Raw genomic sequence first — 27,277 nt, forward strand, 5'->3', positions numbered from 1 at the left:
CGCCCCCACGTGGCCAACCGGGCGGAGCAGGCGGCGGCGGCGGCAGTGGCGGCGCAGCCCAGCGGAGTAGTCACCGGCCGCCCCCTCGCCCCGTTACTACCAGCCCGCCGGCTTCGTCTCCGCCCCGTGGCCTCCGGGCCCTGCCCGGGGGTGGGGGAGCCTCCTCGCTGAGGACCGCCCCCCTCGCCTCCCCTCCGGCGCGGCACCCCCGGCCCCGGCGGGGACTATGCGGAGATGGTCGTCCCGACCCGAGGCAGGAACAAAGAGTCGCCGCCGCTCAAGCCCGGGCAACAGCAGCACCAGTCGCCGGGCGCCAGCCCCAGGAGCGGCCGCGGGCGCCCTCCGCACTCTCCCGGCAGGCAGGTCCCCGGCGGGCCCCGCGCCATGCGGAAGGGAGGCGGCGGCCGGCGGGGAGCCAGGAGCGACCCCCAGAGACCCTGCAGGGAGGGGCCCGCGGCTGAGGGGGAGCGGGACGCGCTGGGCCGCGGCCCCCTGAGGCTCCTGCGCGTCTGCAGAGACCGGCTGCGAGGTGAGGTGGGGGTGAGGGGAGGGAGCCGCCCCCCTCCCCCAAACCCTGCCCCCCTCCCGCTCCCTCTGCCCCGCTGGGCTGGGGGCCGGCCCTTCCGCCCGGGGGAAGCGGGATGGGGCTCGCTCTCGCCTCCCTCCCCTCTTTCCGGGTGCCGGCAGACTGGCCCGGCACGGCAAGCACCCCTGGCACGGGGTGGCTTTTCACTCCCGCCCGGGAAGGGAAGGGGAGCGCCGGGACGGCCTTCCTCGGGAGGGCGGTCCGGGGGCGGGGGAGCCTTGGCCGGGAAGCGGGCACCCCTCTGCCCCCACGGCGGCTGCCCGCGGGAGGGTTGCGTGTGGCACTGCCCGGGGCAGCGGCTGGCTGCCGGTTGCTCTCCCGCTCTCCCCCTGCCCGTCTTACAGCCTGTCGCAACGGGGGGAGGTTAAAAAAAGAAAGCTGACAAGACCCACGCTGCTGTCGGGGAGAATCGGGGGCGAGGGGGAGGGAGAGGGCTCTTTACTACTTCAGCACCCTTTGGGGGAGAAATGGGAAAACGTGCTGTTTGTGTCACTAACTCTCGTTAAAGCAGTCCCTCTAATCGTGTTGACTAGCTCTGCTTACAGCGTCGGTATGACCAGCTCATTTCTTGCTTTGTTGAAAGGATGGAGGGTTGCTTATTCTTTTAAAGTCTGACTTTCTGTTTGAGCCAATTTGTCGACAGCATGTCTATGAACAGATCCTCTTTTGACAAGTTATTTCGTAAAAGTTATTTCAGGAATTAAAAACCTGATGATTTGTGTAGTCACCTTATTAGTCTATCTGTGATGTTTAATGCTTTTATGTGTAGTTACCAACTTGCTGCATGAAATTTCTTTCAGCAGTTTTGAAGTCAAGATTTTTGCAGAAAACTAATGCTGCGGAGTTCAAACAGACTTCCTTTTACAGCGGCTGTTCTTAACTGATGCTTAAAATACTTGTTTTCTCTTGACAGTGTTTGTTGATGACAGAAAGGCCTTCATCGTAAAAGCTGATAGCAAGATATGGCTTACTTTCCTTCTGGGTAAGTAGAAGGAATACATTGGGGAAAAATACTGTTCTTTTTACCTTTCTTCCTCTGGAATTGTAAACTGTATCAAAATATATTTGGAAATATTACTTGGAAAAACAAACAAGCATAGCTTATGTTGAAAAGGAACAGCAAATAACTTCCTACCTTGTAACTTTTGTAAAGCTGTTATTGTAGCAGTTGATGTAGTATCAGAACATTTGTAGGAAAATAATTGCTCAGGTATTTAGGGATCTCTCCTATCCAGTCATTAATTTTTAGGGGGGGGGGGGAAGCGCAACTTTTATTAAGTAATGTAATCAAAAGAGCTTGTTTTGGAAGAATTTTGGGTGGAAGAACATACAACTGTAGGGGGATGTAAATTCAGACGTTATTATCTTTGGGAATATTTTGGGGTAAATAATAAAATGTTAATGGCCAAGGTCTTGGAAAAAGCATGTAAAGCATTTGCAAAATTAAATAAGAAGTGTATTCCCAAAGTTAAAAAACGTTAAATAATAGCATATTTGTCAGATGCGCAATTAGATGTACTCTTAAAGGTTTTATATTAAAAGACTGTCAGGGTATTCCAAAGATGCTGGTACTATTAATCACACCACCAGTAGTCCTTGTTGCCAAAGGGACTTTCTTCAGTTTGATGAATTATGTTGCAAAGTAGCAGCAGGGAAACGACCCTTAGCTTACAAACTAATTGATAAATAAACTGTTACTGAATTGCTTTGCTTACCTCTGTTTATTCAGCATTTCCTGGACTAGTAGTTACTTAAATGATATAGAAACGTTAAACTGATGGTCAAAACTGAAAAATGCTTTCGTTTGTTTGAAATTTGAGAGCAGATTAGGGAGAAAGCTTTATAATTTCTGGAGTTTGAATTTGGCTGTGAAACCCAGATAACCAATTAAATGCTTCAGGGAGCTATTTATATTTTTTAATAGGAGTAAACCCTGAATAGCAAAGTGTGTAATGGCATACAATATTTGTAGCAGCAAAGAATGTACATACACTAAATAGGAAATAGTGGGTTTTGGTTAGTTTTAGTGGTATTTGAGTTTTTGTTACTGTTTTGCTTAAGCTTTAAGGTCCAGATTTTAAAAGCAGAGGCTCCCACAGTTGGAGCTAGTTTTGTTATAGGATGTGGATTTTTTCTCTTAAGAATTATCTCCAATTTACGTGCAACAATAAAGTTGTCAGATTTTCAAGGACATTCTTATACAACACTTTGCCCTATTGTGTTGGGTTTTTAAAAAATTACTGTTGAATTGAGGCCTTATTCTTGAAGACATCCTTTCTAGATTGCACAGAATATCACAATGAGCCATCTTGACTAAGCTGCAGAAGTAGTCAATGCATGCACATTCCTCATTGTTCCCAGTTCTGCTGTATTCCTACCTGGTCACTTTGGGGATACTTGGAAAGTGTTAGTCAGTGTCTAGTACGTTTCACATCCTGTTGCATTACAGTATCTCAGTGTTTGTTGTAATCTTGGTGAATGAGTTCTGTATATTATGGCTTTATTCTTCAGTATTTAATTTCCAGAATTAGAATGCTTTTTATATGCCATTCACATTGCTTTTCTTAGAACAGAACACAGGCAAAAATAGGAAATCTGAAGAATAAACGATCAGATTTTACGTAATGGCCCTAGTCTGCAAAAATCTGATCACATGCTTTGCTTTTTAGGGATTCTTAGGTTGGGTGAGAAAATGGCATCTGCAAGTTCAAGTACATAGAAGCTGTGCAAGTCTTAGTAGCGTTAGGACTTTAGTATTCCTCTCCTGTCCTCTCCTTCATTCCCTCCCCAGTAAGGACATTAATGGGATCAAAGGATGGTAATTTAGGAGAGCTGATCTGCATGTTTTCCATCAGAAACTAGCTTAATGTAAGTCTGGATGCAGTCTGTTGAAAAATGTCGATTTGGACTCATAGTGTAAGTCTATGAATTAAGTGCATTGTCTCTTTAAATGTGGGTAATTACATGAATTGCTGTGTGATTATGAAAGGTCTTCATTTTATACTTATAATAGAGTGATATTGTGAGGTTTTGTAAAAATGTACATGAAATTCTCCAAAATAACTGTGAATGTATTTATACTTAATGTATTGACTTTAAATAAAACATTTACTGAAGGAAAGAATCAGATTGAAATATATTGTTTTCTCTATGAAATAAGTGGTGTGTTTGAATCTGAAATGTAATTTCCGTATTAATAGATAGTTTATTTGCAACAATGAAATACGGCATATTTGGCTTATTTGGAACCACATGAATTTGAGATCATGAACAGTACTGGTAGCTAATGTGCATTTATTTTGACTTTATTGTGTATTCTTACCCAACATATAACCTGTCTTAAAATTGACATTTTTTTTTTATAGTTGGGGTGCGTGATATGTAAATGTATTTCAGCATCTAATCTTAATGGGAATCTTAAAAATGTTGCTGAGAAATGAAAAAATGCCTTATGCAAATGTGAGACTCAATAAGTAATAACTAAGAAAGGTATGGACTGCTCTGTTTCTTTCCATACAATTACTGCAAAATGTGTTTGTTTATGGAATAAACAAACTGTATTGCTGATATAGCTAATGTACTTACCTGGAATTCCATATCATAGCCGTATCTGCCTTTCTGAAAAAGGAATTTGCAGCTCTCCATGAGAACTACGGTAAATGTCCTCAGTATAAAAAAACCCTGTAGTTCCTGAAACTTTCCTAAGACATTAAATTCCACTTAATGTGAACTACACTGAGCAATCCTTCGCTGAATTTTTTTTCTAGGAAGTTGTCATGGTTTAACCTCAGCCAGCAATTAAGCACCACACAGCCGCTCGCTCACTCCCCCCTGGTGGGATGGAGGAGAGGATCAGAAGAGTAAAAGTGAGAAAACCTGTGGGTTGACATAAAGACAGTTTAATAGGTAAAGCAAAAGCTGTGTGCACAAGCAAAGCAAAACAAGGAATTCATTCACTACTTCCCATCGACAGGCAGGTGTTCAGCCATCTCCAGGAAAGCAGGTGCTCCATCATGCCTAACAGTTACTTGGGAAGACAAACGCCATAACTCCGAATGTCTCCCCCTTCCTTCTTCCCCCAGCTTTATATGCTGAGCATGACATCATACAGTATGGAATATCCCTTTGGTCAGTTGGGGTCAGCTGTCCCGGCTGTGTCTCCTCCAAACATATTTTTGCATCCCCAGCCCACTTGCTGGCGAAGGGGTTTGAGGAGCAGAAAAGGCCTTGACTCTGTGTAAGCACTGCTCAGCAGCAACTGAAACATCCCTGTATTATCAACACTGTTTTCGGCATAAATCCAAAACACAGCCCCATACTAGCTACTATGAAGAAAATTAACTCTATCCCAGCCAAAACCAGCACAAAAGTATATGTAAAAATGTAAAGTTTTAGATGAAAGCTTGTGGTATTCCTTGTCTAACTGAAATCCAGGCTTCTCTTTGAGAAAACTACTTCAGTGACTGAAGTGGAGTTGAAAAACTCTTAAGGAAGTTTCAGTGTGGTATTGTACAACCTCAACTACTATGTGAAGCCTGTAACTTGAGGTAAATGTTAAATTGCACAGGCAGGTGGTTTAGATTTTTTTTTTTTTCGCCCTTAGGTAATTTTTTTCTTTTTTTTCTGTCTACCTAGTTTCACCTCACATATCTTTGTATACAAAACTTTAATATTAAAATCAGGGTTCATAAATGTAGTTTGTTGTGTTATGAGCTGTGGTGACAATGACAGCAAGTACTGCCAGCAGCAGTGTTGTGGTGACACTGATAACAAGTACTGCTAGCAGCAGCATTTCCAGACTCTGTGTTGGAGGAACATGTGGTTTGGGAATATATACTAGGGCATGAAGTGTACATTCAGTCTGCTCAGCTTCCATATAAATTTAGTGGTTTTGCAAAGGTGTTTTTCTTTCTCTTGTCCCTGCTTGTTTTCCAGAAACAGACCACCATATGCATGTAACATGCAGTCTGAACACGTGCGCATTCACTAACTCTCCAACAATATTCTACATCCGCGTGCAGGCATTTGATGTATGTTTCACCTCTGTGGGAGCAGCTTGCCCCACTCCCTGTGGTCACAGGGGCGAGGGCCGTGCCCGGGTGCCTGTGGGCTGCAGGAGGTGTGTGCAGATCAGCACCCTGGAGAGGGACACGGTGCTCAGCACCTGTCTGGCTCCAGCCGGCTGTAAGCAGGGAGGGTGGTTGACCTCTCCTCTTTCTCTCTGCTCCGTATAGCCTATGTGGATAAGATGTCTCTTCATTAACCATAAAGAATTTCTTGGATTGAAGGCAACCAGTCTACCTGACCTTTCTGTGGCAGAGAGCCACTGTATGCCTAGAGGGCAACCAAGACACCTTCAGTCTAGAAGGTCTCTCAAAATGCCCCACCCTTTATCCCTCACTCATGCTGGCTTTGCTTCCATGGTGAGCTCTGGATATGTTGTGAATGCTGCCCGAGCAAAATGCAGTGGCTTCTGCTCTCTGTGGATCTTGTCATGCTCAAGAAATTAGAGACCTAGACTGTTTACCCACCATTTTATCATCATTTGTCTTTTCCTTTTGTCCCTCAGATTGCCTCCCTTGTTCTGTACCTACGTGACAAGAGTGCAGATAGTCCCTGAATGGACAAATGGAATGTTATTGCATGCAGGGTCTACCTTTTTTAGCAGTTGTAGTCTCAATTAGATTTGTTGTTGGTTGTCACGGTCCATTTGGATCTCTCAAATTTGCAGGACGATGTACTCTGTAAATTAAACTTTACTTTATGAGCTCATTAGGAAAGAAGACAAATAAATATGACAAACAAGGACTCAGTCCACTTTGTACAGACTAGTCTAACATGGGAATTCACTAATTCATCACTTAAAAGTATGAGGTTTCTAACTCACAAGGTCTGTAATTCACAACTTGTAAATTGTAACTCCTAACTTGTGCACCTATGAGCAAAATAGTTACCTAGCCAACGGTGGGAGTGCTCATCCTTCCCCTTCCATAATGGCGCAGGTGTCCCCTGTATCACACCAGGAAGCACAAAAGCCTCAGCAGTCCAGCTGCTGCTGGATCTGCTTCAAAAACTTTTTGGGTAAGCTGATGTATTTGTACCTTCCAGCTTAGAAGTTTGGTCTGTACCATTTCCATGAGTTAGCAGATTCTGAGGAAACTGCCAGACAATCAATACGTAAGGATTATGGCTGCAGGAGACAACAAGCTGCAGGTGATAATGGCTGCCTAATGACCTCTAGCCCTTTCTGGCCACCAGATCCTGCTTATGTGTTGCCCTTGCTTTGACCGAAGAGCACTGCTCCTAGCATACATCAAGCCTTAGCATGAGCTGTGTGTTAGCAGTTGAGTGAACAGTCACAGCAGGTATCCTAGAACGTTAGAAATATTTATGCTTATTTAAAAAAGTGCTTCTAATTCAGTTTTGTTATTGACAGCTGAAATGGGTGCAGTAGATTCTGATGGATCAACTTGAGTGATGTAGGATATAGGTGGGAACATTGCCTATTGCTGAATGCCATCAGCATAATTTCAGATTTTCAAAGAGTTGGCCATAAAAGTTAATTCAGATGTTCCTTTCCTTGTGTTCCTCTGGAGGCTGAGTACCTTCTGTGTACCTCTGAAGTAGTACTGTAATTACTTTAAAGAACATTATTTCATGTTCAGTGATATAAATATTTGAGTAACTTGACACCTTTTGTTTCCTTTACAGCCGCTTTTGCAGGAGTCCTACACTGGTAAGGTTAAATTTATTGCTTGAGAGTAATACGATATTTTAAAGTGGTAAAAATATAATTTTGACATATTTAGACAAGCTATTTGGATAATTTATTCTTAGATCTTTCCTCTCAAAACCAAATTGTTGTCTCTAAGATGAATAATTCCGTTCTTGTGAAGCTGATGTGACAGGTTTCTTAAGCCTGTTCAGCGAAGAGCAAAGCCTCCTTTCCAGATGGAAAATTGTTGCTTAGCTATACAAATTCAGGTGCATTTCCACTAACAGACCTTTTTACCCTCAGTGGGTTTTGAAAGTCTAGGTAAATCCTTTCAACTTTCTCCTATGTTCTGCTTATTTAGATTCTGCTTTAATTTCTTAGTTTTACATCACATATTCTCTAACCTCTTCAGACAAGTCTGGTCAGTGTTTTCTTTGTGTACAGAAGAATGGCCTTTCGATTACTCTTTGTCAATATAATCCTTGTGTTTCAGGTTCCATCCTAATCCTCAACCTTCCTTTTTGTAGTAAAGACTTGAAATAGAATGGCTTCTGTAGTGATTTTCACCAGCTGCTTTTGCAGAGATAAAAAGTAACAGCTTCTGCCAGTCTGTTTTTGTTTTCTAGCTCAAAAAGAACTATTGATTTTTAGTAGTTTGTTTCTTGCAAATTCCTATTCAAAAACAGAGTCATGTCTACTGCTCCGATTCTTTCTTTTTCCATCCTTTCTGGAGATGAAGCTCCTCTTGGAAATGGCAAGTTTTGCCTCCGATATTGTTTGCATTTTTCCTGGCTTGTTTTTTCCCCCCTGTCGTTGCACCTTTATTTAAATACGCTTTTGATGGTAAGCGCATCTATATATAATGGCAGATAGTTGCATTAAAATACAAGTCAGGGAAGATTTTTCTGGAAAAAACATACACTACTTGTATATGCACCATTATTTTTACCAGTTTTTAATCTGCAATTCTTTTCATTTGTCAGATACTTGAATTTTCTTTCCCAATATGTAGACTTGATAGTTTTAATAGCATTAAACTTTTGATCCTTAAGTGTCTGCACTTAAGTTAAAATGCATTAGAGTATTGTAACTAACTCCATAATACAATTTAATAAATGCTCCATGGGTTCATATTTTTTCCATTTGAAATAGTCTGAATAGAGGAGAATGTTGGTGTACTATATGAGTAAATTAAAATAACAGTTTGTAAGTAAACTCTCTGTCTTCGCTGAGTGTTTTGCTAGTTATTCCTTGGTATATATGACTTAGTACTGGTTCTAAAACTCTTTATTCAGTTTTAATTATTATTATTTTTTAACAGGTATCACATAACAACTCTTTTTGAAAATGACCGTCATTTTTCTCACCTGTCAACGCTAGAAAGAGAAATGGCTTTTCGCACGGAAATGGTTAGATTATATTTCAATAAAATTTCAGTGATTGGAAAATGTCTGTCTGTAATCTTGTGATTGTGGGCTTTCCAAAATTTCTTAATACCTTCTGGATAAGTAAATTTATTGATATCTTGCAGCTAACATGCATTACACTTTACATGCAGAGCATTTGTGTGTCTTGCAGCTGATCACTATGAATGTATCTCTTCACAGTTCACTTAAAATATAATTTAAAAATGTGATTCTAGAGGACCTAAAATACAAAACTACAAGAACCTCGTAGCATACTTTCAATTATAGTCTTGTTGTGCAGCTTTTTTTTTTTTAAAGAATTTTTTAAAATTAATAAATGTTTGCATATGTATACACCTTTTGGCTGCTTTTATTTTGAGAGTTGTGAAATACTATGCTAGTGAGTAATTACCAGCCCAAATGAGAGATTTCCAGATGTCCTATGAAACAAGGTGGAAGGAAACCCACATTGCTTGTTTCAGTGGCACTAAAAGAAGAGATTTGAAAAACTGGATAGTAATATTGAATAATTTTGTCCTATTTGTTATATTACAAAATTTTGTTTAAAAACAAAGCTTGTATATGGCGGTTCATGAAGCAGAAGTGACCTCTTCAATCATAAATAATGATTCTGCTCTCCTGTAGGGTCTTTATTATTCCTACTTCAAGATCATTATTGAGGCACCGTCGTTTTGGAATGGAGTATGGGCAATTATGAATGACAGACTAACTGAATATCCTGTAGTGATTAACACCTTACAAAGGTTCAATCTTTACCCAGAGGTGAGCTATGTTTTAAAAATAATACCTTCTGATAAATCTTTGGTTTCTTTAGATTTGACTGCAAATTTGTAAGAAATGTTACTCTGGAAAATGTGGTTGTAAAGATATAGTGACTAATGAAGTGTTGCTTAAATACCTTATTTTAGTTCCGGATTTAGAATGAGAAAGTTACTTCATACATTGTGATCAATTCTCAGACTTCAAGTATGTTCGATTGAATGTGAATACTCTATAGATCTTAGTATTTCATCCCCTGAAATTGCAATCCAATTCTATACTTCTTGTCATCTTTTTTTCCTTTCACTGAAAGCAAGTAAGTCACTGACGTTGTGTACTTCAGGAAATACGACATACGAGGTATCAATAGTATGTGACAATAATGTCTACAGTGATACAGCTACTGAGAGGTTATTCTGGCTTGCATTTTGTGTAGGACAATGTACTAACGACTCATCACAGGTCACCGTGGCCCTAAAAATCTATGAATGGTAATAGTTTACTTACATGTTGCAGAAGGAATTCCTTTGTAGAAGACTGACTGCTGTTGTTTTGTACATACTTGATGTTAGCCTTGTTATCTGGTTAGATTACGTTCATACTCTGCTTTTTTTTTCACTAAAAAGAACATGTCTTTAAGTACAGAAATGTTTGGGTTTCTCTTATGGTTTTGCCAGTGTGTCTCAAACGTTTTGCAAAAGGAAAATCCCTTTGGTTAATGTACATTTCTGTAACTCCATGTGTCAGCAACAGCTTATTTTTTGGAAAATCAAGGACTAATAATGGCTGTAATTGTTGGATACTAGCATTTATACTCGTTCTCCTGCTCTGTCGGAGCAGAGCTGCTTTCAGGAACTATATGTGTAAGAGTTCTTGCTATGCATGTGTTTATACAAGTTGCATGTAGTGGTTTCATTTGCTTCTTAAGTCCTTGCTCTGGAAGAACTAAATGCTATAGAGGAGTGCTTCTTGTTACCCTCTCACTGCTTTTGGTTTTTTTGGTGGTTTTGTTTTGTTTTTTTAACTCTAAAGGGATTGCAGTTTAGTTCTAGAAATGCAACGTTAGGAACATGTGCTTTATTTGGATACTATAAAACATTATTTTCTTTAGCTGAGAAAGAGTTACTGACTTCAGCTGTAGTCTGACTTGCAAAAATCAAAGGTAACTGGTCAAATGAACTTGCTCTTAGAGAATAATCAGTATCACCATGAAAGGTGACTAAGTAAATTGGATGATGAAATCAAAACAAGAGCAATCAGATATAGTGGCTGACATTCTCTAAGAAGGTTAGGTAGATTACTCTGCAAAATGCATAGGCTTGTCTGTTCATTCAGAGTTTTCTAGGATCTTACTGGCTTATAGAACTTGGTGATAAGGTATGAATTCATTCATCTTTTCTGTGCCTGTGTGGGCATGCAAAGCACACAAATAGTCTCCTCTGCTCCTTTCAGTCATTTACTGCTTGGTGTCTAGCCTTCCTGTAAATAGTTTTTCTTGAGTACTCTTGTTTCCACATAACTACATCATTAAAACTGTCAATAGGTGCAACTTGACATTTGAAGTATGTTCTCCAAATTTATCTAATTTTACTTATGATAATAACGGGGCTGGGTGGTGGGAAGACGCTTGTGGATTTATTTGTTGGCAGTGAAATTTTTCCTTCTGATACTCAGTATCAAGTCGTGTTTTCTGAAAGTGTTTCATTTCCTGTTTGATATTTTAGGATCTTTCTAGCTCTTTCAGCCCAATAGTAACATTAAGGCTGAATTTTAGTAACATTTTTGTTTGTTTAGCGGATTTCAAAATTAATTGCATCAAAAATAGCCTTGAAATCTAGTTACTAAACAGGATGTTAAACCCATTAAGAAAAGTAGAACAATTCACCTGCATGTACAGCTGGTACTAGCCATGAAAACTTCAAAAAAAGGAGAAAAAAAAGGTAAAGTGAATCCACAGCAGTCACTACATCATCTGTGTAAATAGTAAATATAAGCAGTAAAAAAAAAATCTGTCAAAAGCAACAAGTCAGTCTTTGTAGTTGTGCAATATTATAGTCCCAATAAAGTCTTGATTTTCTAGGTGTTTGCTGCATAGTCAGGTTTTTTACACTAGTTGTGGTGTTGTTTTCATCTGTGATCCCTGATGCAAAATGGCAGAGATGATGTGTTAATTTCTGTGGTGGAGAGATAATGTGTTAAGTTTACTGTCTGGCTGTTCATCGTTACAGAACAGTTGATATTTCTGTGTATGGCAGTGATGATGAAAATTTCAGTTGGAGTGATGAGTGTTGTGTTAGTTGGCGTTAAAGTGCTTACTCAAAGGCAACTAGTAAAAGGGATTGACTTTTCTACATATTCTTTTACAGCAGAGGACTGGCCCGGCCCACAGAGATATCCTGGGTCTGGGAGCCAGTCTTTTGTTTTCAGAGTTTTGCATTTACTGTCTCATCTGATATGGGACAGTAGAAATTCCAAAAATGCCATTGTGCTCTAATTGACCTAGGAATTTTATACTATTGATTTGCTTCCATTTTTATGCTCATGTTAACTGTTTCATGTAAAGTAGCTTTGGCAAAAAATGTTTCTGTGTTTTGCATGAAGTATCTAACCTGGTACCTTTTTAGGGAGTATTCACGTGTGATAACGTCTGCAGGAGCCACAAGCACTTGTGACATAAAAAGGTTAAGTTGATAAATTAATAATTTTTTTTGGTGCAGTGTTGGTGCAGCAAGAATGTTTTATGTGCTTAGGGTAATGTCAACTTCAGGGCTGGTGATGCAAGTATGCTAGGCGGATGTCTCTAAGCTGCCAATTGCATTCTGTTGGCAGTGTACAAACCACATAGAGGTGATCAGAGGAAAGATCTGGAGTTGGTTCCCCAGTCCTGTTGTTGCCTGTCTGGAGATGGGCAAGTGTCTGGTTCATGTATGCACACGTGCACAATCAGAAGTGCCAGGGCACAGATGTTCAGAAAGCCTCCAGGAATTCAGTATAATGTACTTTGCAGGATGCAATATTGAGGCAGGGAGTCTTGGTCTAGAAAGATGTAGTTGTATTTTAAATATGCAAGATTTACATTGTGAGAGTGTAAAGGCCACAGATGAAGTGAGTCATGATGATTGGAGCCTTGGTATTAAAAATTAATGAATTATAGAATCCCAGAACAGTTGAGGTTGGAAGGGATGTCTGAAGATCATCTAGTCTCAACACTCTGCTCGAAGCAGGGGGAAGTAGAGCAGGTTGCTCAGGGCCATCTCCAGTTTTGTTTTGAATATCTCCACCTCAGGGCAACTGTTCCAGTGTTTGACCACCCTCAAAGTAAAAAAGTTTTTTCTTATACATAAGTGGAATTTCCTGTATTTCAGTTTGTGCTCATTGGCTCTTGTCTTGTCAACTGAAAACAGTCGGTCTCAGTTATCTTCACTCTATGTCCTTCTTGTCTTGGGCAGCCCAGAACTGGACTCAGCACTGGAGATATGGTCTTAGCAGTGCTGAGGGGAAGGATCGCCTCTCTTGTCCTGGTGACATACAGCCGAGGATACATTTGGCTTTCTTTGCAACAAGGGCTTATTGCTGGCCCAAGTACAACTTGTCCACCAGGACTCACAGGTCCTTTTCTGCAAAACTGCTTTCTAGCTGGTCAACTCCAGTCTGTACCGGTGCATGGTGTTGTTCCTCCCTGGTGCAGAACTTTGCATTTACCTTTCATGAGATTCCTGTTGACCCATTTCTCTAGCTTGTTGAGGTTCCTCCGAATGGCAACAAAAGCATCAGCCACTCCTTCCGATTTTGTATCATGTGCAAACTTGCTGAGGATGTTCTCTTGTGCCATGATCTAGTCTTAATATAAGATGTAGAACAGAATTGGCACCAGATTAAAAAAAAAGCCACATCCATAGCTGTCCCCTCATCTACCAAGACAGTCATCCCAGAAGGTTATAAAGTTGGGTGGGCATGATTTCCCCTTTGTAAATCCATGCTGACTGCTTCCAATCACTTTTTTGTCCTTAGTATGTTTGGAAGTGGTTTCCAGGAGGATTTACTCCATCACATTCTCAGAGATCAAGGTGCAAGTCCCTGTGTTTCCTTCTTGCCCTTCTTGAAGATAGAAGTGACATAAAGAGTTTTATTAATTGTATGGGGAGAGAAAAGAGGGAATCGTCCTTCTTGTACATGTTTTCTGTGACACAGGGCTGAGACAGCTAATATTGCAGTGGTGAAATATATTTTCAGTCTGGGAACCCCTGGGTTACAACTTTTGAAGCAACTCAATCGGAATGGCCACATTACTCATTTATGGACTCTATAAAGTCAGTTATGTCCTGACAGAATAGCTTGGTAAGGTTAACCAGTGACTTTAGTGTGAGATGATTCATCATTTTTCTCTGTGTAAAATACTGATGTTTTCTGTGTCGTGTTAGGATTTAATTTGGTTGTTGTTATAAGAACATGATGACCTTTGCATGGAAAATAGAAATGCTGTCTTACATTGAATCTGGAAGCCCTTTCTAATGCATGTTTAAATTTAACCTATCAAAGTTTATCTGAGTGAAAACGCTAAAGATTTGGTCCATTAATATTCTTGCCAGGTAGAAAGAAAATTAATTGGTTTTAATGGATTTAATTCAGCTAACTGTCCTCTGTCAACAAAATCTGGGATTTTAATATCTGATAAACAAAAATAGTTAAATGGCGAATCTTTCAGACAATATTGAACTGTAAATTTTTTTCAGATATTTCAGTTTGATACGTGAAGTTATTTTTGTTCTAAAGCAGGCATCATTTTAGTCTATTAATGAACACTTGGTAGGAAATTATGGTCAAAAATGCTAAGTAGTTGAGATAAATTCTGAGTTTAAAAGAAATCCTGGATGAGGGCCAGTTGTCATGAGAGGTTACCTTGGGCATTGAGCTAATCTCAAAGTTCCTTTTCAGAAACTTCAAATCCTGTTTTCCACCTAGGTGGTCCTCGCCAGCTGGTACCGCATATATACTACTGTTATGGATTTCTTTGGTGTACCGACAAAGACATGTTGGACTGTAAACCGAGGAAAAGGGCTTAGTCCTGTTGAAAGCTGCGAGGGTGAGTTGTGTTTTATTCTGGTTTCTTCCTGGAAGCATTTAATTATGGCTTTACGTAATTCAGAAGTAATAAATATTCCTGTGTCTTTATCACTGACATGCTTTCATTTGGCTAAGCCTGTGTTTTTGGCAGGTTCACAACATATGTGAGAAGCATGAACAAAGGATACTTTTAAAAACACCAGGGGTGAGAATGTGGGCTTTACTTATTAGATAGCTCCTCCTACGTAGGTTGAACTCCTATACTGCACTTCAAAACTTCACAGTTGTAGTCTGAGCCTTCATAATGTTGGACCGTTATAAAGAATAAGATGTTCTAAATGTAATTGGAGGCCATTGTACATGTATTAAATTTTTGTAGCTTCTGTAGAATCCCCAATACGTTCCAAGTTCCTACATTTCAAAAACTTACCCTCTGTATTTCCTCCCCTAACTGCAGCTTGAGGAGGTGGGGGGGAAGGGGAAAAAGGTAACCACAAGGCTCCCTTTTTGAGAGATCTTGTGTAGTGATTCTGCTGGGAAGAATCCTCTTCCTCTTGTGACCTACTATTCAGCATAAGAATTTCAATCTTATACCTTGATTTTGATACCAAAGCTTGAACACTTGGGATTTTTTCTGCATTTAAAGTATTGGCTTGTCAAGTAAGTTTTATGCAGTAAAAGTACCTTGCCGAGAAATGCTTTTGAGATGTTCTACAGTCAGTTAAAGCTGAATGATAGATGGTAGCTTGTGAAGTTGTTTTGTTTTATCATTTAAAATGTCTTTGTGTGGTGACAAGTTAGTATTTTTCCTTTGCACAAAGGCTATAAGAACTTTCTTCAGAGCTTGAATGGTTCGCTTTCTCTAATTTTGTCAGAAGCAATAAACAGTGAATAAATGTATAACTTTTCATTCCTGTTTTTGGTAAAAACAAAACCAAATCAACAAAACCACCAAGTATTGAGACTACCATGTTTGGTGAGCATATTGTTATCTTACTTTAGAGAACTGTCTTGATGTATTTTCAGCAATGGTGAATAGTCATTTTTGCATACAAAACTATGAAATTTTGCTACCTTCTCTATAATGAATACGGCTTTTTATGCTGTACTGCTGAAATGTTTAGAGCCAGAAGTGTTTGTCAATGAATAAACTGAAAGATTTGCCTTATTGAAAAATCTCTTGGCTTCCAGTAAAACAAAGCAAGCAAAGCGCATTGTATGTGATATTTTTAAAGAGGAATATACTCCTGCAAGAGATGGGAAGTGAGAGTATAGGGAGTCAAAACGTAGTCTGTAGAGAATGTTCTTAGTTATGCTTGTGCCTTCTATAGGTTTTTTCTTTACGGTTAATGCTTCCCTCCTGGCTTGTTCTGTTGCTGACTGCTCCAATGCTGTGTCCACCCCTCTTTTTTTTTTTTTTTTTCCCCCCCAGAAGTGTAGTCTTCAGATTGAATCTCCACAGTAATCTTGGTGACATTAACTTTTTTTTGTCGTCTTTTTCTGTAGGTATATTAAGGTAGTATGCTGTGTGCTGTATTATACTGATTGTATGGTGGTTTATAAGCAATATGATCTTTCTTCTATATTTGACAACATGTTAACTGTTTGTTTGTTAGGGTTGGGAGACCCTGCTTCCTTTTATGTTGCTGTGATTTTTCTTTTGAATGGATTAATGATGTCACTGTTCTTCATATACGGTACATACCTCAGGTAAGGCAGTTGAGATTGAGCTATTTAGTTGGTACTAGCTGTCAGTTTTTATACCAAATTTGAAAAAGTGAATGCTGAAGTATCTTTATGGGATATTGCTTATTTGTTTGTACAATAGTAGTGCTTTTTATTATACATACATTGTCACTAAAAATTACTGGGACAGAGAAGCTTGTTGCTTAAAATAAATGACAATGCTGGAAAAAGTTGTGGAAGTTTTCAGTGAAGTAATTTTTAAACAAAGTTTGAATGACAGTATACTGTTAACCAAGATTGCAATTTCACAATGCTTTACCTTAAGTCATATTGCATTTCTTTCAATTTTAATTTATCTGAGAAGGTAATTTTTTTTTTTTTTTTTTTTTTTTTTTAAGATAATGCATTCTTTTGGAGACATGTATACACTTCCCTTTTTCTATGAATTTCTGTTCTCAGTATCTGCCCTTAAATTTCAGGAACTGTAGTACACTTTCATGCAAAACCAGACTCACATTCAGCAGAAAAACAGAAGTGGAAATATTTTTCTGTTTACCTCTATTTTTGTTTGTTGGTTTTGCAAAAAAGCAAAAGGCTGCTACATTTTCCTCTGAGAGATTTGATTGTTTTTCCCTCTTATTCCCTGCTTTCACTGTCTTTTGTTTTCTTCCTGCTCTCTCTGAAGCATGTGCTGATAGTTCAAATAAAGAATAGTGCAGGGCAGGAGCTGACAGTGGGGGTAAAGTGTATATGCTTGTATTCCTTAACATAGGAAATTAATGTCTCATGTTATCAGGAAGTAGATAAACGTTGAGTATTAGTATCATTAACTTGTCATTTTTCTCTTAAGGGAGGTGTATGGAAACCCACATTTTATATGTTAATGTTATTGAAAAATCAGTAAGGTCTTAATTTCTCAGTACTTTCCTTAGACTTGGGCTGTGTTGAATATAAGTAACTATCAAGTATTGATAGTAATTCAGTTTTTAATATAAATGATCTGCAATGTTGGTAGTCAAGATGACTAGAATATAAATGCAGTTCTTTCAAGGTGTAAGCCACTAGCTATCTTGGGTTATGAAAAATAGCAAGTGACTACAAAGTTTTCTGCAGGTAGGATTTTGATCTTATTTATTTATTCTGAAGAATATTCATAGTTGGATACGAGATCTAGATGAGTATTTAGCCATTAGGGCTGTTCCAAGGTTCCTCTTAGTCAAAGCAAGCCAGAATATTTAGGCTTTTCCTTAAGGTGTGAAAAACAAAAGAATTGAATCTGGAGTAATGCAATTCTAATACACTGAAGTAGGTAATCTTACGAATCAGCATAAGTCTCCTTCATAAAGCTGATTTGTTTCTGCTGTGCATTTTGAAAGGTTTTTTCATAGCTTGACTCATTTGATGGTGGGAAACCATCCTCTAATATTTTCTTTATCTTTTCATTCCTGGATTTGTTAGCAGTAATCACCTCAAGCTTCCATAATTGTTTTTTCTAGTTTTTTTTTTTTCTCCTATGTGTTCATAGAATGTGTAATCTTTTTATTTTAACCTTTATTTGCTTTTAGTCTCTTTGCAACTTTGACTAGTGATGGAAAGTGATAGCAGAGTGGAAGACCACTTTCTTACCATTATTTTCCAAGCGAGCATGTGTTCTCACATCTGTGCTCGCTGTACTCTATAATGAGCTTGTTCAAAGAGTTAAGCTAGAAGAAAGCTAGTTGCTTTTGTAGGACTAGTTTTTGCTGTTTAGTTCCCATGACCAATTTCCCCACAAGGTTAGAAGATTGCGAGACATAGCATGTCCCTGCTGTAGCACTCTGTGTATGGTCTCTGGTTATGCAAATGCACTTGGGAATGTTCTTATATGATGCAAGTTAGTCTCAAGCTCTGGAGCATTCTCTGTTAAGATTACTGAAGCAATATGGTGAGAACTCATGCCGTTTTTTTTTTTTATGGACAAAGGAATGGCATTTGGATGAGAAGTACTTTATGCAATTGTAAGATTCTGCCTCCCCTCTACCTTCCCTGCCTCTCTATTCTTGTAGTCAAGGGACAGAATACTTAAGCTGATTGTCAAATACTGCATTTTGAGGAACTACCAGTAAATTTCCCATATCTCCTTCTGACAGTACTTTTTCAGTATTTTGTTTCTTGTGTGTTAATCAACAATGAATTACAGCAGTTCTCCAGATGACTTTAAGCTTCAGCTTATTGTATCCAGGGAGTCAAAAGACTAGTTCTTTCGTTCTTCCAGAGCTGACTCTACCAGACAAAGTATAACTGTTCAGGTCATCTGCAGTTCTTTAAAAATTACCAATTATTTATTAAATTTAGTTATTCTATATTAAACATGGGGAAAGTAGGTTCCAACTGAAGGGCATGTACTTCACCAATTGTAGCTTGGTATGGGAGTTTCAGTGGAAAGAGTTATCCTTTATCTTTTATATTGGCGTAGAAAGGCTTAACTACTGTACTTCCTACATAATAGCATTGCACTGTTAGGAGATAACCAGTCCAGTTCAACACTATACATAACCCTCTGTGAAATAGGCTCTGTTCACTTGCTTTTCTGGAAAAGATACTGACAAGGTGCGTTTCCCTATTCTGTGCTACAGATTTACCGATCTTTTCTCATGTGGTAAAATAGTGATCCCTTATAGAGGCTAATAGCTCTAAAGTATTCATAATACAATTAAGACCTTTGTATTATAGACTTTAAGGTTTTATCATAATGTTAACTTTTAGCATAGACCTTGAATTTTGTTTCTGGTTTTGGGTGTTTTTTTGCAAATTTTTAGTTTGCTTTGTTTCTAAGACTAACATTTTTTAATATTAAGCACATTCTTTTAGTCATTTTGGGTTTCAGTGTTGATGCTTTTAGAATTTGTGGAATGAAAGGTTGAGTTCTATGTGCAAGAATGCGCAATTCCTGGAGATTGTTTTAGCACTCAGTTGGTATCTTTAATCCTCAATGTGCCCGGAACTCGCTGATTCTGTTTGACTTGTATATTAGTGATGGGTGAAGGATCTGAGAGGATCTGAGGTTTGTTTAGTTTTTTTAAAGAATCTTAACAGCTCGCTGATACTTTTGTTTAGTAGCAAAAATTGGATATTCTGTCATTCATAGTAGTAGTGCACTTGTGTGCACAAAAACATTCTTTACTTTATGTCACAGGACATGAGTAATTACAAATCTAGTCAAACAAGTAGGAACCTTATCTATTGCTCTTTTGAGCTGGGATAAATTTAAGCAATATCTTTGGCTTTAGTGTTGACTCCATGGTGCTAATTGTTCAACAGGTGAATTTGATTTACAAACATATAAAAATCCTGAAGTCAAGGGCTAAAAAAACTTTCTCATGTTAACATCACAGTATTTCACATAAGAATTAAATTGTATCTTGCATTGACCACGTTGTGAATTCATTTCTAAATATGTTTTTTAAATGTGCTTGATTTGATTATCCTAACATAGTCTTAGATTCAGACCAAAATTCATGAAGATCCCTGTTGGGTGATTGAGCATGCAAATGCTAAACTATTCTGCTCAACATCTTAGAAAATACTCCATTTATATTGCCTGCTGTCTAAAAAAAAAAAAAAAAAGTTTGTCACTTTTCAAGACCAAGCTCTGGGTACAGCAGATGAAGCACCAGATGTAATGATCCCAATGAAAGTTTGTGAGGAGTGGAATAACTGTTTTCCAAGTTATTTACGTTAAAATTGGTGTTCTGCAGAAGAGGGCTGATATATGAAGAGTGGCTTGCTCCGAAATAAACATTAGCTGACTAACTAGTATTTTAATTATTGTATGTGTGCTGTAGATTGCTTTCTCTTGATGCTTGAAAGTATCCCCACACCCCCTCAATAAACTTATCTGTATAGAAGTGCTGCTTCACTTTTTTTTTAAGCAGCGCTGACCATTATGAGATTCTTTTGAACCTATTTTTCATGTTCTTTTCACAGTGGGAGCCGTCTAGGAGGCCTCGTTACCGTGATGTGTTTCTTTTTCAACCATGGAGAGGTACGTCTCCCTCCCCTACCCCTGTCCTCCTTGGTTTTTTGTTTTGTGGGGTTTTTTTTATTTATCACTAAGCTAATTCTCATTTCATTGAAGATAGTGATGTTGCTTATCTATTAGGGGATGAATTTAAAGGGAGTAAGACATTATTGAAAGCAAAATAGGCTACGACTAAAAAACGTGTAGCATAGTTCAATGTGTCACCTTAGAAGTTAAAGAAAAAAATTCAGGAAGGAAATATATTGTAAAGTGGTCCTGAGATTGAAATCTTAGTAGCACAATGACTTCAAGTTTCAAAACATCAAAATATTCTGGTTTTGTGCCCATTCCAGACATAACTGGGCTAGATGTACCACGTGAACAAGCTTCAGAAATGGAGGAGGTTTTCTCTAAATTGCTATGTGTTGTACTGGAAATTCATGAATACACACACACACACACAAAAACAAAACAAAGAAACCTCCGTAGTACTGGTATACTATAGCCAGGATACACTGAATTTAGAAACTGATACCCAGAATTTAGAAACTGTACATGTGTATAGAGAATTCCAATGTTAAACTTCTTTAGTAAGCTGCATTAAAGAAAAAAAAAAAAAGAAACTGTCACTTAAAACATCTCCCTGTGTCCCCAGCTAATGCTGTTCATGTAATAGTTTCATATTTTGTATGAAAACTCATGGCTTTTATTCTGATACGCTTAGGCAGCATTTCTAGGGTTTTTTAATGTTAATTTTATGTATATAAATTTATATAAATATTTGTTTTATTTTACTTAAATTGCAGCTGTATTGTAAAGATTTTCTAGATGGAAAATAGCTACCTTATGATTTTGTTACAGGTTAAAGTTATGTTTTGTTTTCTTATTTTACTGAGCTAAACTTGATGAAAAACTCTTGAGTAGTAAGAATGTGTAGTCGCACATAGTAGAATCAAAGATGCTTCCACTTGTAGTGAGCTTTGACAGTTTTTTTTGTAAAACAAGAATCTGTGTGATGAAACAGCCATTTTATTTTTAAGTTTCATTTGAAATGTTTTTCTCTAAATGTCCTTCATGAAGAATTTTAATCCATGGATGTTAACTGCCTGGTCCTGACCAGGTAAACAGTACAGAGTTTCCAAACTCTTTTTTGGTGCTATAAGAGGGTAAATACAAAGTTCTGTATGGGTTTCCATTCTTCTTCATGGCATTCGGAAGTGAAGTGAATATTTTATCCTTTGCTAGGAAATACTGATAGACTGTGGACTGTTTTTCCAAGTCTGTGAAGGTGACAAAATGTAACTTCAGAAAGGATATGGTTGAAAACTTCAAAGGTAGTGGTAGCAATAATGAAAAGAAGCATTTATTTCACTATGGCACGGGCAGTTCTCCTGTCCATAGGAGGCTCTGTAGGAGAGCCCATCTCTCTCTATGGATGTCTTGACTTGGGGGAAAAACACAGATAATGTGTGTATTTTGGAGAATGGCATGAGATTAGGTCTGCATAGCTCTACACAGATGTAGTCTCAGCTTAGGTAGAGCTTAAATAGGGTGACCCTGATTCAGGCTCAGCTGTATGGATTTCTGGAGAGCAATAGGACTTACTTGCAGAGGTGCAGTGTTAGATCCCAGCTGGCTCTTTGCATTTGTACTCCACTTAATGAAATAACTCAGACTTGTTTGATATTGTTGTGTATATAGAGTTATGGTTATATATCTAAGTTATATATGTAGTTATACGTATGTAGGTGGTCTAGCTTCACTGTGCGTACTGTTGAATCACGTGCAATGGGTGTGCATGTGTGGTTGTGTGGATAAAAAACTATTTTATTTAACTCTTCGATATGCATTTGGTTCTGTGGAAATCATCTTGCATGTGGTTCAACAGTACGTACTGAGGACCTAAACCAGTTGCTAAAAATTTGCTTTCTGGAAAGATAGGACTGAGCTACATGAGTAAGCCTGATCTGCAAGTCTTGGTAGCTCAGATCTAATGCTGTGTAAAAGTGGTTAGCCTTCTTGCACTGAGCTGATGATCCTAAGGCAGTATGTTTTTATTTGTGCTGTGCTTGTGCTACTGTGTTAATGATTTCAAGCTTAGACAGAACTGATGTATTTATACCTGCAGCAAAGTTAGTTTACAGCCTTGATAAATCATCCACAGATGATTGACTTCAGTATTACATTCCAAATAAAAAAAAATAGCATGGGCTACATTAGTCAACCCACTTTTAAGGTAATGTTTCCTTCTTATGGTTGTATATGCTCATTATTTTTTTTCCTATCTTTATCTCCTCCAGTATCAAAAGCTTTGCTAAAGCAAATGTTGCTGTAGACTTGAAAAATAATCAAAAAGACTACACTGCTTTAGAATAATCATGATTATATTTATTGCTAATAAAAATAATTTTAACTAATCACATCTCTGCAGTCAGCTGTAGACAACATGTTAGTGTGTATATGTATTTATGAAAGGTTTATTTTAATGGTAGTCAGGGTGCAGCTTTTACAGAGAGTGCTTTTAGACAACAAGGACTGTGTTTGATTAACGTGATGGGCTTCTGTACTTTGCATTTATTTTATACTATTTCTACACATTTATTTTACACTATTAATTTAATGTATTTGTGAAATAGCAAGGCAATAAGCAAAGAAATGTATAATGTTGATTCTATTGACTTCTTTGGTAAAACAGTATTTTAAAAAATGGTTTTAAGATTATAGGAAGTGAAGGAGAAGGAACATCCTGGCATCAACATCCTATAAGCTTTCATAGATTCATTATGGTCCATATTAAGATGAACCACATTTTTGTCCTGTAGTTGTAAAGAACCTACTTCTAATTTTTAGTGCGAATCTATTGAGAGCCATTTTGAACCCATTCGTTTGTATGTCAAAAGTTGTCCTGTAAAGTTGTAATTATTTTTTTGATGGTCAGTGCCATCTGCAAGCACTTTATAAAGAGCTGAATCTAAACAATGGAGATGACAGTTATAGCTGATCCATTTGCCATGAACCCCAAGAAATGAATGAAAAAGCTATTCAGTTGACTTCATTGTATTATGCTTTGCTTTATTAGGATTAAAGAGCGAAGTATGTAAGTTAATATAAGCTCTGTAAGAGTTTAATTTCATGTGTTCAATTTTACTGGCCTGTTTTGGAGGGCAGCTTTGGATTTTATACTTTCTGTGCTGTTGCTAGTAGAAATGTGAAGTGTTTATAACCTAGAGAACTCTAGCATAATGAAGAGTATGTTGGTTTATCCTTCAGATCCTCTCCCTACACACTTTCTCTGTCTAAGTGTGGCAAGTCCAACTGCCTGAATTTGAGAATGGTTTTAGTTACCCAAATGAGTTGTTAATTTCAGCAAAAGCAGGGACAAGCAGCTGCTGTCCTGGCTTTTTTCTTGGATGTTCTCTAGCTGCCACATTTAATTTTGGAAAAGCAGCGATCTATTTTAATTAAACAGTGCATCATAGACCTCAAGTCTGGAAGCCATTCGCTTTTTCCTTTTCTTTTCTGCTTCCTGGCTTGTTCTTTTTTAAGTTTGTGAGTAAAATCTCATGTAGTTTGGTTTTTGCTTTATTGAAGTATCTGTGGTCATTCATTTTGAAATACAAATGCATTTTTTTATGGAAATGTAGCAGCAAATGTTATCAGCTAACCCAGTTCTTATTTTTAGTGCACTCGTGTCATGTGGACTCCACCTCTTCGAGAAAGTTTCTCATACCCATTCCTTGTGCTTCAGATGTTGCTTTTGACCTATATTCTCAGGTACCTCTCAATTTATACTTAGCTCTTTACAATGATTTAAAAAATTGAATGTCACAGGACATTATTTAAATATGTATTTAAGTGCCTCTGTGTGCTGTAGCAACGATATCATTAACATAGAAACTTTCCTGTGGCTGTTACATTGCAGACGCTGCACCAGTAGAACTGCAGTCATATTACTCACTTATTAAAAGGAAAAACTTTGCAACTTGAAGACATGATTAAAATAAAAATCAGAATTACTGTGTTGGCAAATACGTATCTAAACTAAAAATGAGAATTTTTGGTTGATGTCACTTCCTTCCCATGAGAAACAAGCTGATACTGCATCAATTGGTTTTGTGCCTCTTGGAGAGTGGTATGTTGGTTGCACTTAGAATAAGCCTATGCTATGCAACGGAGAATGCTATAGGCACCCATAAGCTAGTATGTTCTTGCAGTTTTCTATGACTAATTAACTAGTCTAATTAACTAGTTCAGTGATTTAGAGCAATCTAATTACATTAACGCAGGGATGCTCTTGAGTTCATTAGCCCTGCTTTTCAGTGGTTGTTTCTGGCTTGCAGCATGATTGTGTTACTGTCTTGCCTTTGTTTTGAAAAATAAGCATGATCGTTAATACTTGAGGGCTTTTCCACCAACTACATTGCATCACATTTGCAGTGTATTTATGATTTTAGCTGAACTTTGTACTTGTAACCTCAGATTTTCCTTTATTAGGTCATACTGATTTGTAGTTATTGATTAAACAAAAAATATTTTGTGCTCATCTGTCACTAACTTGTGGGTTTTAGGCAAGGAAAAGATATGTGCTGTCTAGAAAAATATTTTGAGGAATAGTTGGTAGGGTAATTGCTAGATTTCATACTATAAGACACCAGTTCACTTAATGCTAAGCTGTGAGGTCAAACAACAAACCAAGGAAATTACACTTTAAGTTAGGGTGATCAGAGCACATATATTCTGTACCTATAATTATGACACTTCTTGATTAGATAGATTCTCTCCTGTTCTTCAAATCTGGGTGCATAAAATAGTACCTGGGCTTGCTTACTGATGAGAAGTATGTATCTAAGCATTTCAGAGCAAGGTTCTAAAACGGAGATAAACATTTTAACTTTCTATTTCTCGTTGTAAGTCCTGCTTCAAGAGCAGTTCTGTTTTATGTATAGCAGTATTCCAGTGACACATAGGAACTATCTTTGAAACAGAGACTAGAACTTAAATTTTACATTATTTGTATCACAATGTATTACTTAATACATTAGACTCATGCTCAGCATGACTTCCAAGAGAGGTTAATCTTGAGGCTTTGTAAAAGAAGCTGAAGAAAATTTTACAGAATTTGGTGAGACTGCTGTAATCTGTTGGGTTTGGGTTTTGCAGCAGAATATTTATGGTGTCTTCATCTGTTGGAGGCTGCTTAGTGACATTTGAAACATGACATGTTTCTGAAGTGAACGCAGAGCTAACGCAGGATTAAATAAATAAGACTTATAGCAGGACGTGGAGAATGGGCTGTTTTCAGTTAAAAGATGAGTTTCATATATTTGTCATTGTCTCCTGCACTGAAACCTGAGTCAGGATTGCTGGCAGAAAGATGCAGAAAGTAAATATGGAAGAAATGTGAGAGAGAGGAGTGAAATCACTTTCAAATGCAGACAGTTCTGAGAACAGTTGTGATCCCAGCTGAGATGGAAATGGCTGTGACCTGACTGTAGAGTTGTTACAGGAAGGTGGACCACTGCAAGTGACATAGGTTGGCCTCCTATATTACATGCTGCCAGGAGGACTTGTTTGGTAATGAGTGATGCACCAAATAGTTAGGAAACATTAAGCATCAGAACTATTGTTTTTGGAAACTGATGGAAAATGGATATTAAATTTACTTGAGCAGTGTTATTTGTAGTTGATCAATATCGATAGCTAACTTCCAAGGTAACCTTGGTTTTATTGCATTCTCTATTGTACTTTTCAATAATATGCAAATACCTGTGTAATTTTACTTACTGATGCCTATTCTGTCTCTTTTTCCCAAGGATTCCGAATATTAATACAGGAAGCTTGATTGCACTGTGTGTTTCTAATATCTTTTTCATGCTTCCCTGGCAGTTTGCTCAGTTTGTTCTTCTAACACAGGTAAGACCATATTCACCTCTAAATAGCCTCTTTGTCTTAGCTAGGCAAACTGACTGCTTTGTATAGACAGCCATTGAATTCACAACTATACCAGTGCTTTCCTTTTAGCCAGATTTCACTCTTGCTCTGAGGAAAGATTCACACCATTTATCACATCAGTATTTTTCTAGTATTAAATTTAAAAATCGACCATTTACACTACTCAGTCTTCTGTTTCCAGGACTAAAAGATGTACTTTTCTCTTAAAAGCAGCCTTCAGCCTCAGATCAGTACATTAGAACAAGTGCAGAACACGAAAAAAACTTTGTATACTGAAGTACAAAAATAAAAAAGGCATTGATCTTGCATCTCTTTAGGCTATTCCAAATTTTTAAATGGAGCAATGTTTGCATGGCATGTAATATCTGGCATGATTTTGCATGATTTCCTATTTAATTTTGATGAGCCTGTGAGTAGTGGCATAATCTTACTGTCTGAGAGTTCGGACAGTTGAGGTAACTTTAGCTAGTGTTGAAACATAGTAAATGCTAATGTGAGCAATCGGATACTGTCATACAGCACACTGTCTTAGTGTTTAAATTGATTGAAATGTACCTTGTTGACTGAAATCCATCTATGTCTCCATACCTTTTCACTTGTCTGTCCTACTTGAAGCAGATGTTGCTTGGTTTGATAGTTTTGAACAATCAATATATGCTGTGGTATGCAGATTTTCTAACTGCAGAAGAGGAAGCCATTAAATTCTGTAAAATATTGTGAGAAACTCATTGCTATAACCTGTTTAAGATGCTGGGCCTGAAATTTGAAATTACAGGTTCAATTCATAATTTCATTAATTTCCCTTGTAACTTCTAGCAACCTGCCTAATCAATGACTCTCATTTTCCTCAGCAGCAAATTATGGATGTTCCCATACTTTGCTGAAAAGTTAAATAATGTTAATGAATGATTTGGTTTGGTTTTTTTTTTTAAATCTAAGTGTGAAAGATGATGTGTTAGTGCTGTGTTTTGATGACTTACATTTTTGTAAAGCTGAATACGTAAATATTCAAATATGTTCGATAATTGTTATTCAGAGCACGACAATAAGTATTTGGAAAGAAACCATTATGAAATGCCTAAGTGTTT

The 27,277-nt window shown here is 37.9% G+C and overlaps 1 protein-coding gene across 1 annotated transcript in view; it reads left to right on the forward strand.

Annotated features, from left to right (window-relative positions):
• Nucleotides 1-234: 234 nt before the first annotated feature.
• The window catches only part of DPY19L1 (dpy-19 like C-mannosyltransferase 1), a 49,102-nt gene continuing 22,059 nt past the window's right edge, over nt 235-27,277 (forward strand). Inside the window, exons 1-10 of the mRNA XM_059818824.1 lie at nt 235-529; nt 1,500-1,568; nt 7,298-7,322; nt 8,623-8,710; nt 9,353-9,490; nt 14,450-14,570; nt 16,168-16,261; nt 20,204-20,261; nt 23,920-24,011; nt 26,051-26,150. Of these exons, the coding sequence (XP_059674807.1) occupies nt 235-529; nt 1,500-1,568; nt 7,298-7,322; nt 8,623-8,710; nt 9,353-9,490; nt 14,450-14,570; nt 16,168-16,261; nt 20,204-20,261; nt 23,920-24,011; nt 26,051-26,150 (1,080 nt within the window). The remainder of the gene's footprint in view (nt 530-1,499; nt 1,569-7,297; nt 7,323-8,622; nt 8,711-9,352; nt 9,491-14,449; nt 14,571-16,167; nt 16,262-20,203; nt 20,262-23,919; nt 24,012-26,050; nt 26,151-27,277) is intronic.

The sequence above is a fragment of the Gavia stellata genome, chromosome 6 (assembly GCF_030936135.1).
Source record: "Gavia stellata isolate bGavSte3 chromosome 6, bGavSte3.hap2, whole genome shotgun sequence".
In the NCBI taxonomy this organism is placed as follows: Eukaryota; Metazoa; Chordata; class Aves; order Gaviiformes; family Gaviidae; genus Gavia; species Gavia stellata.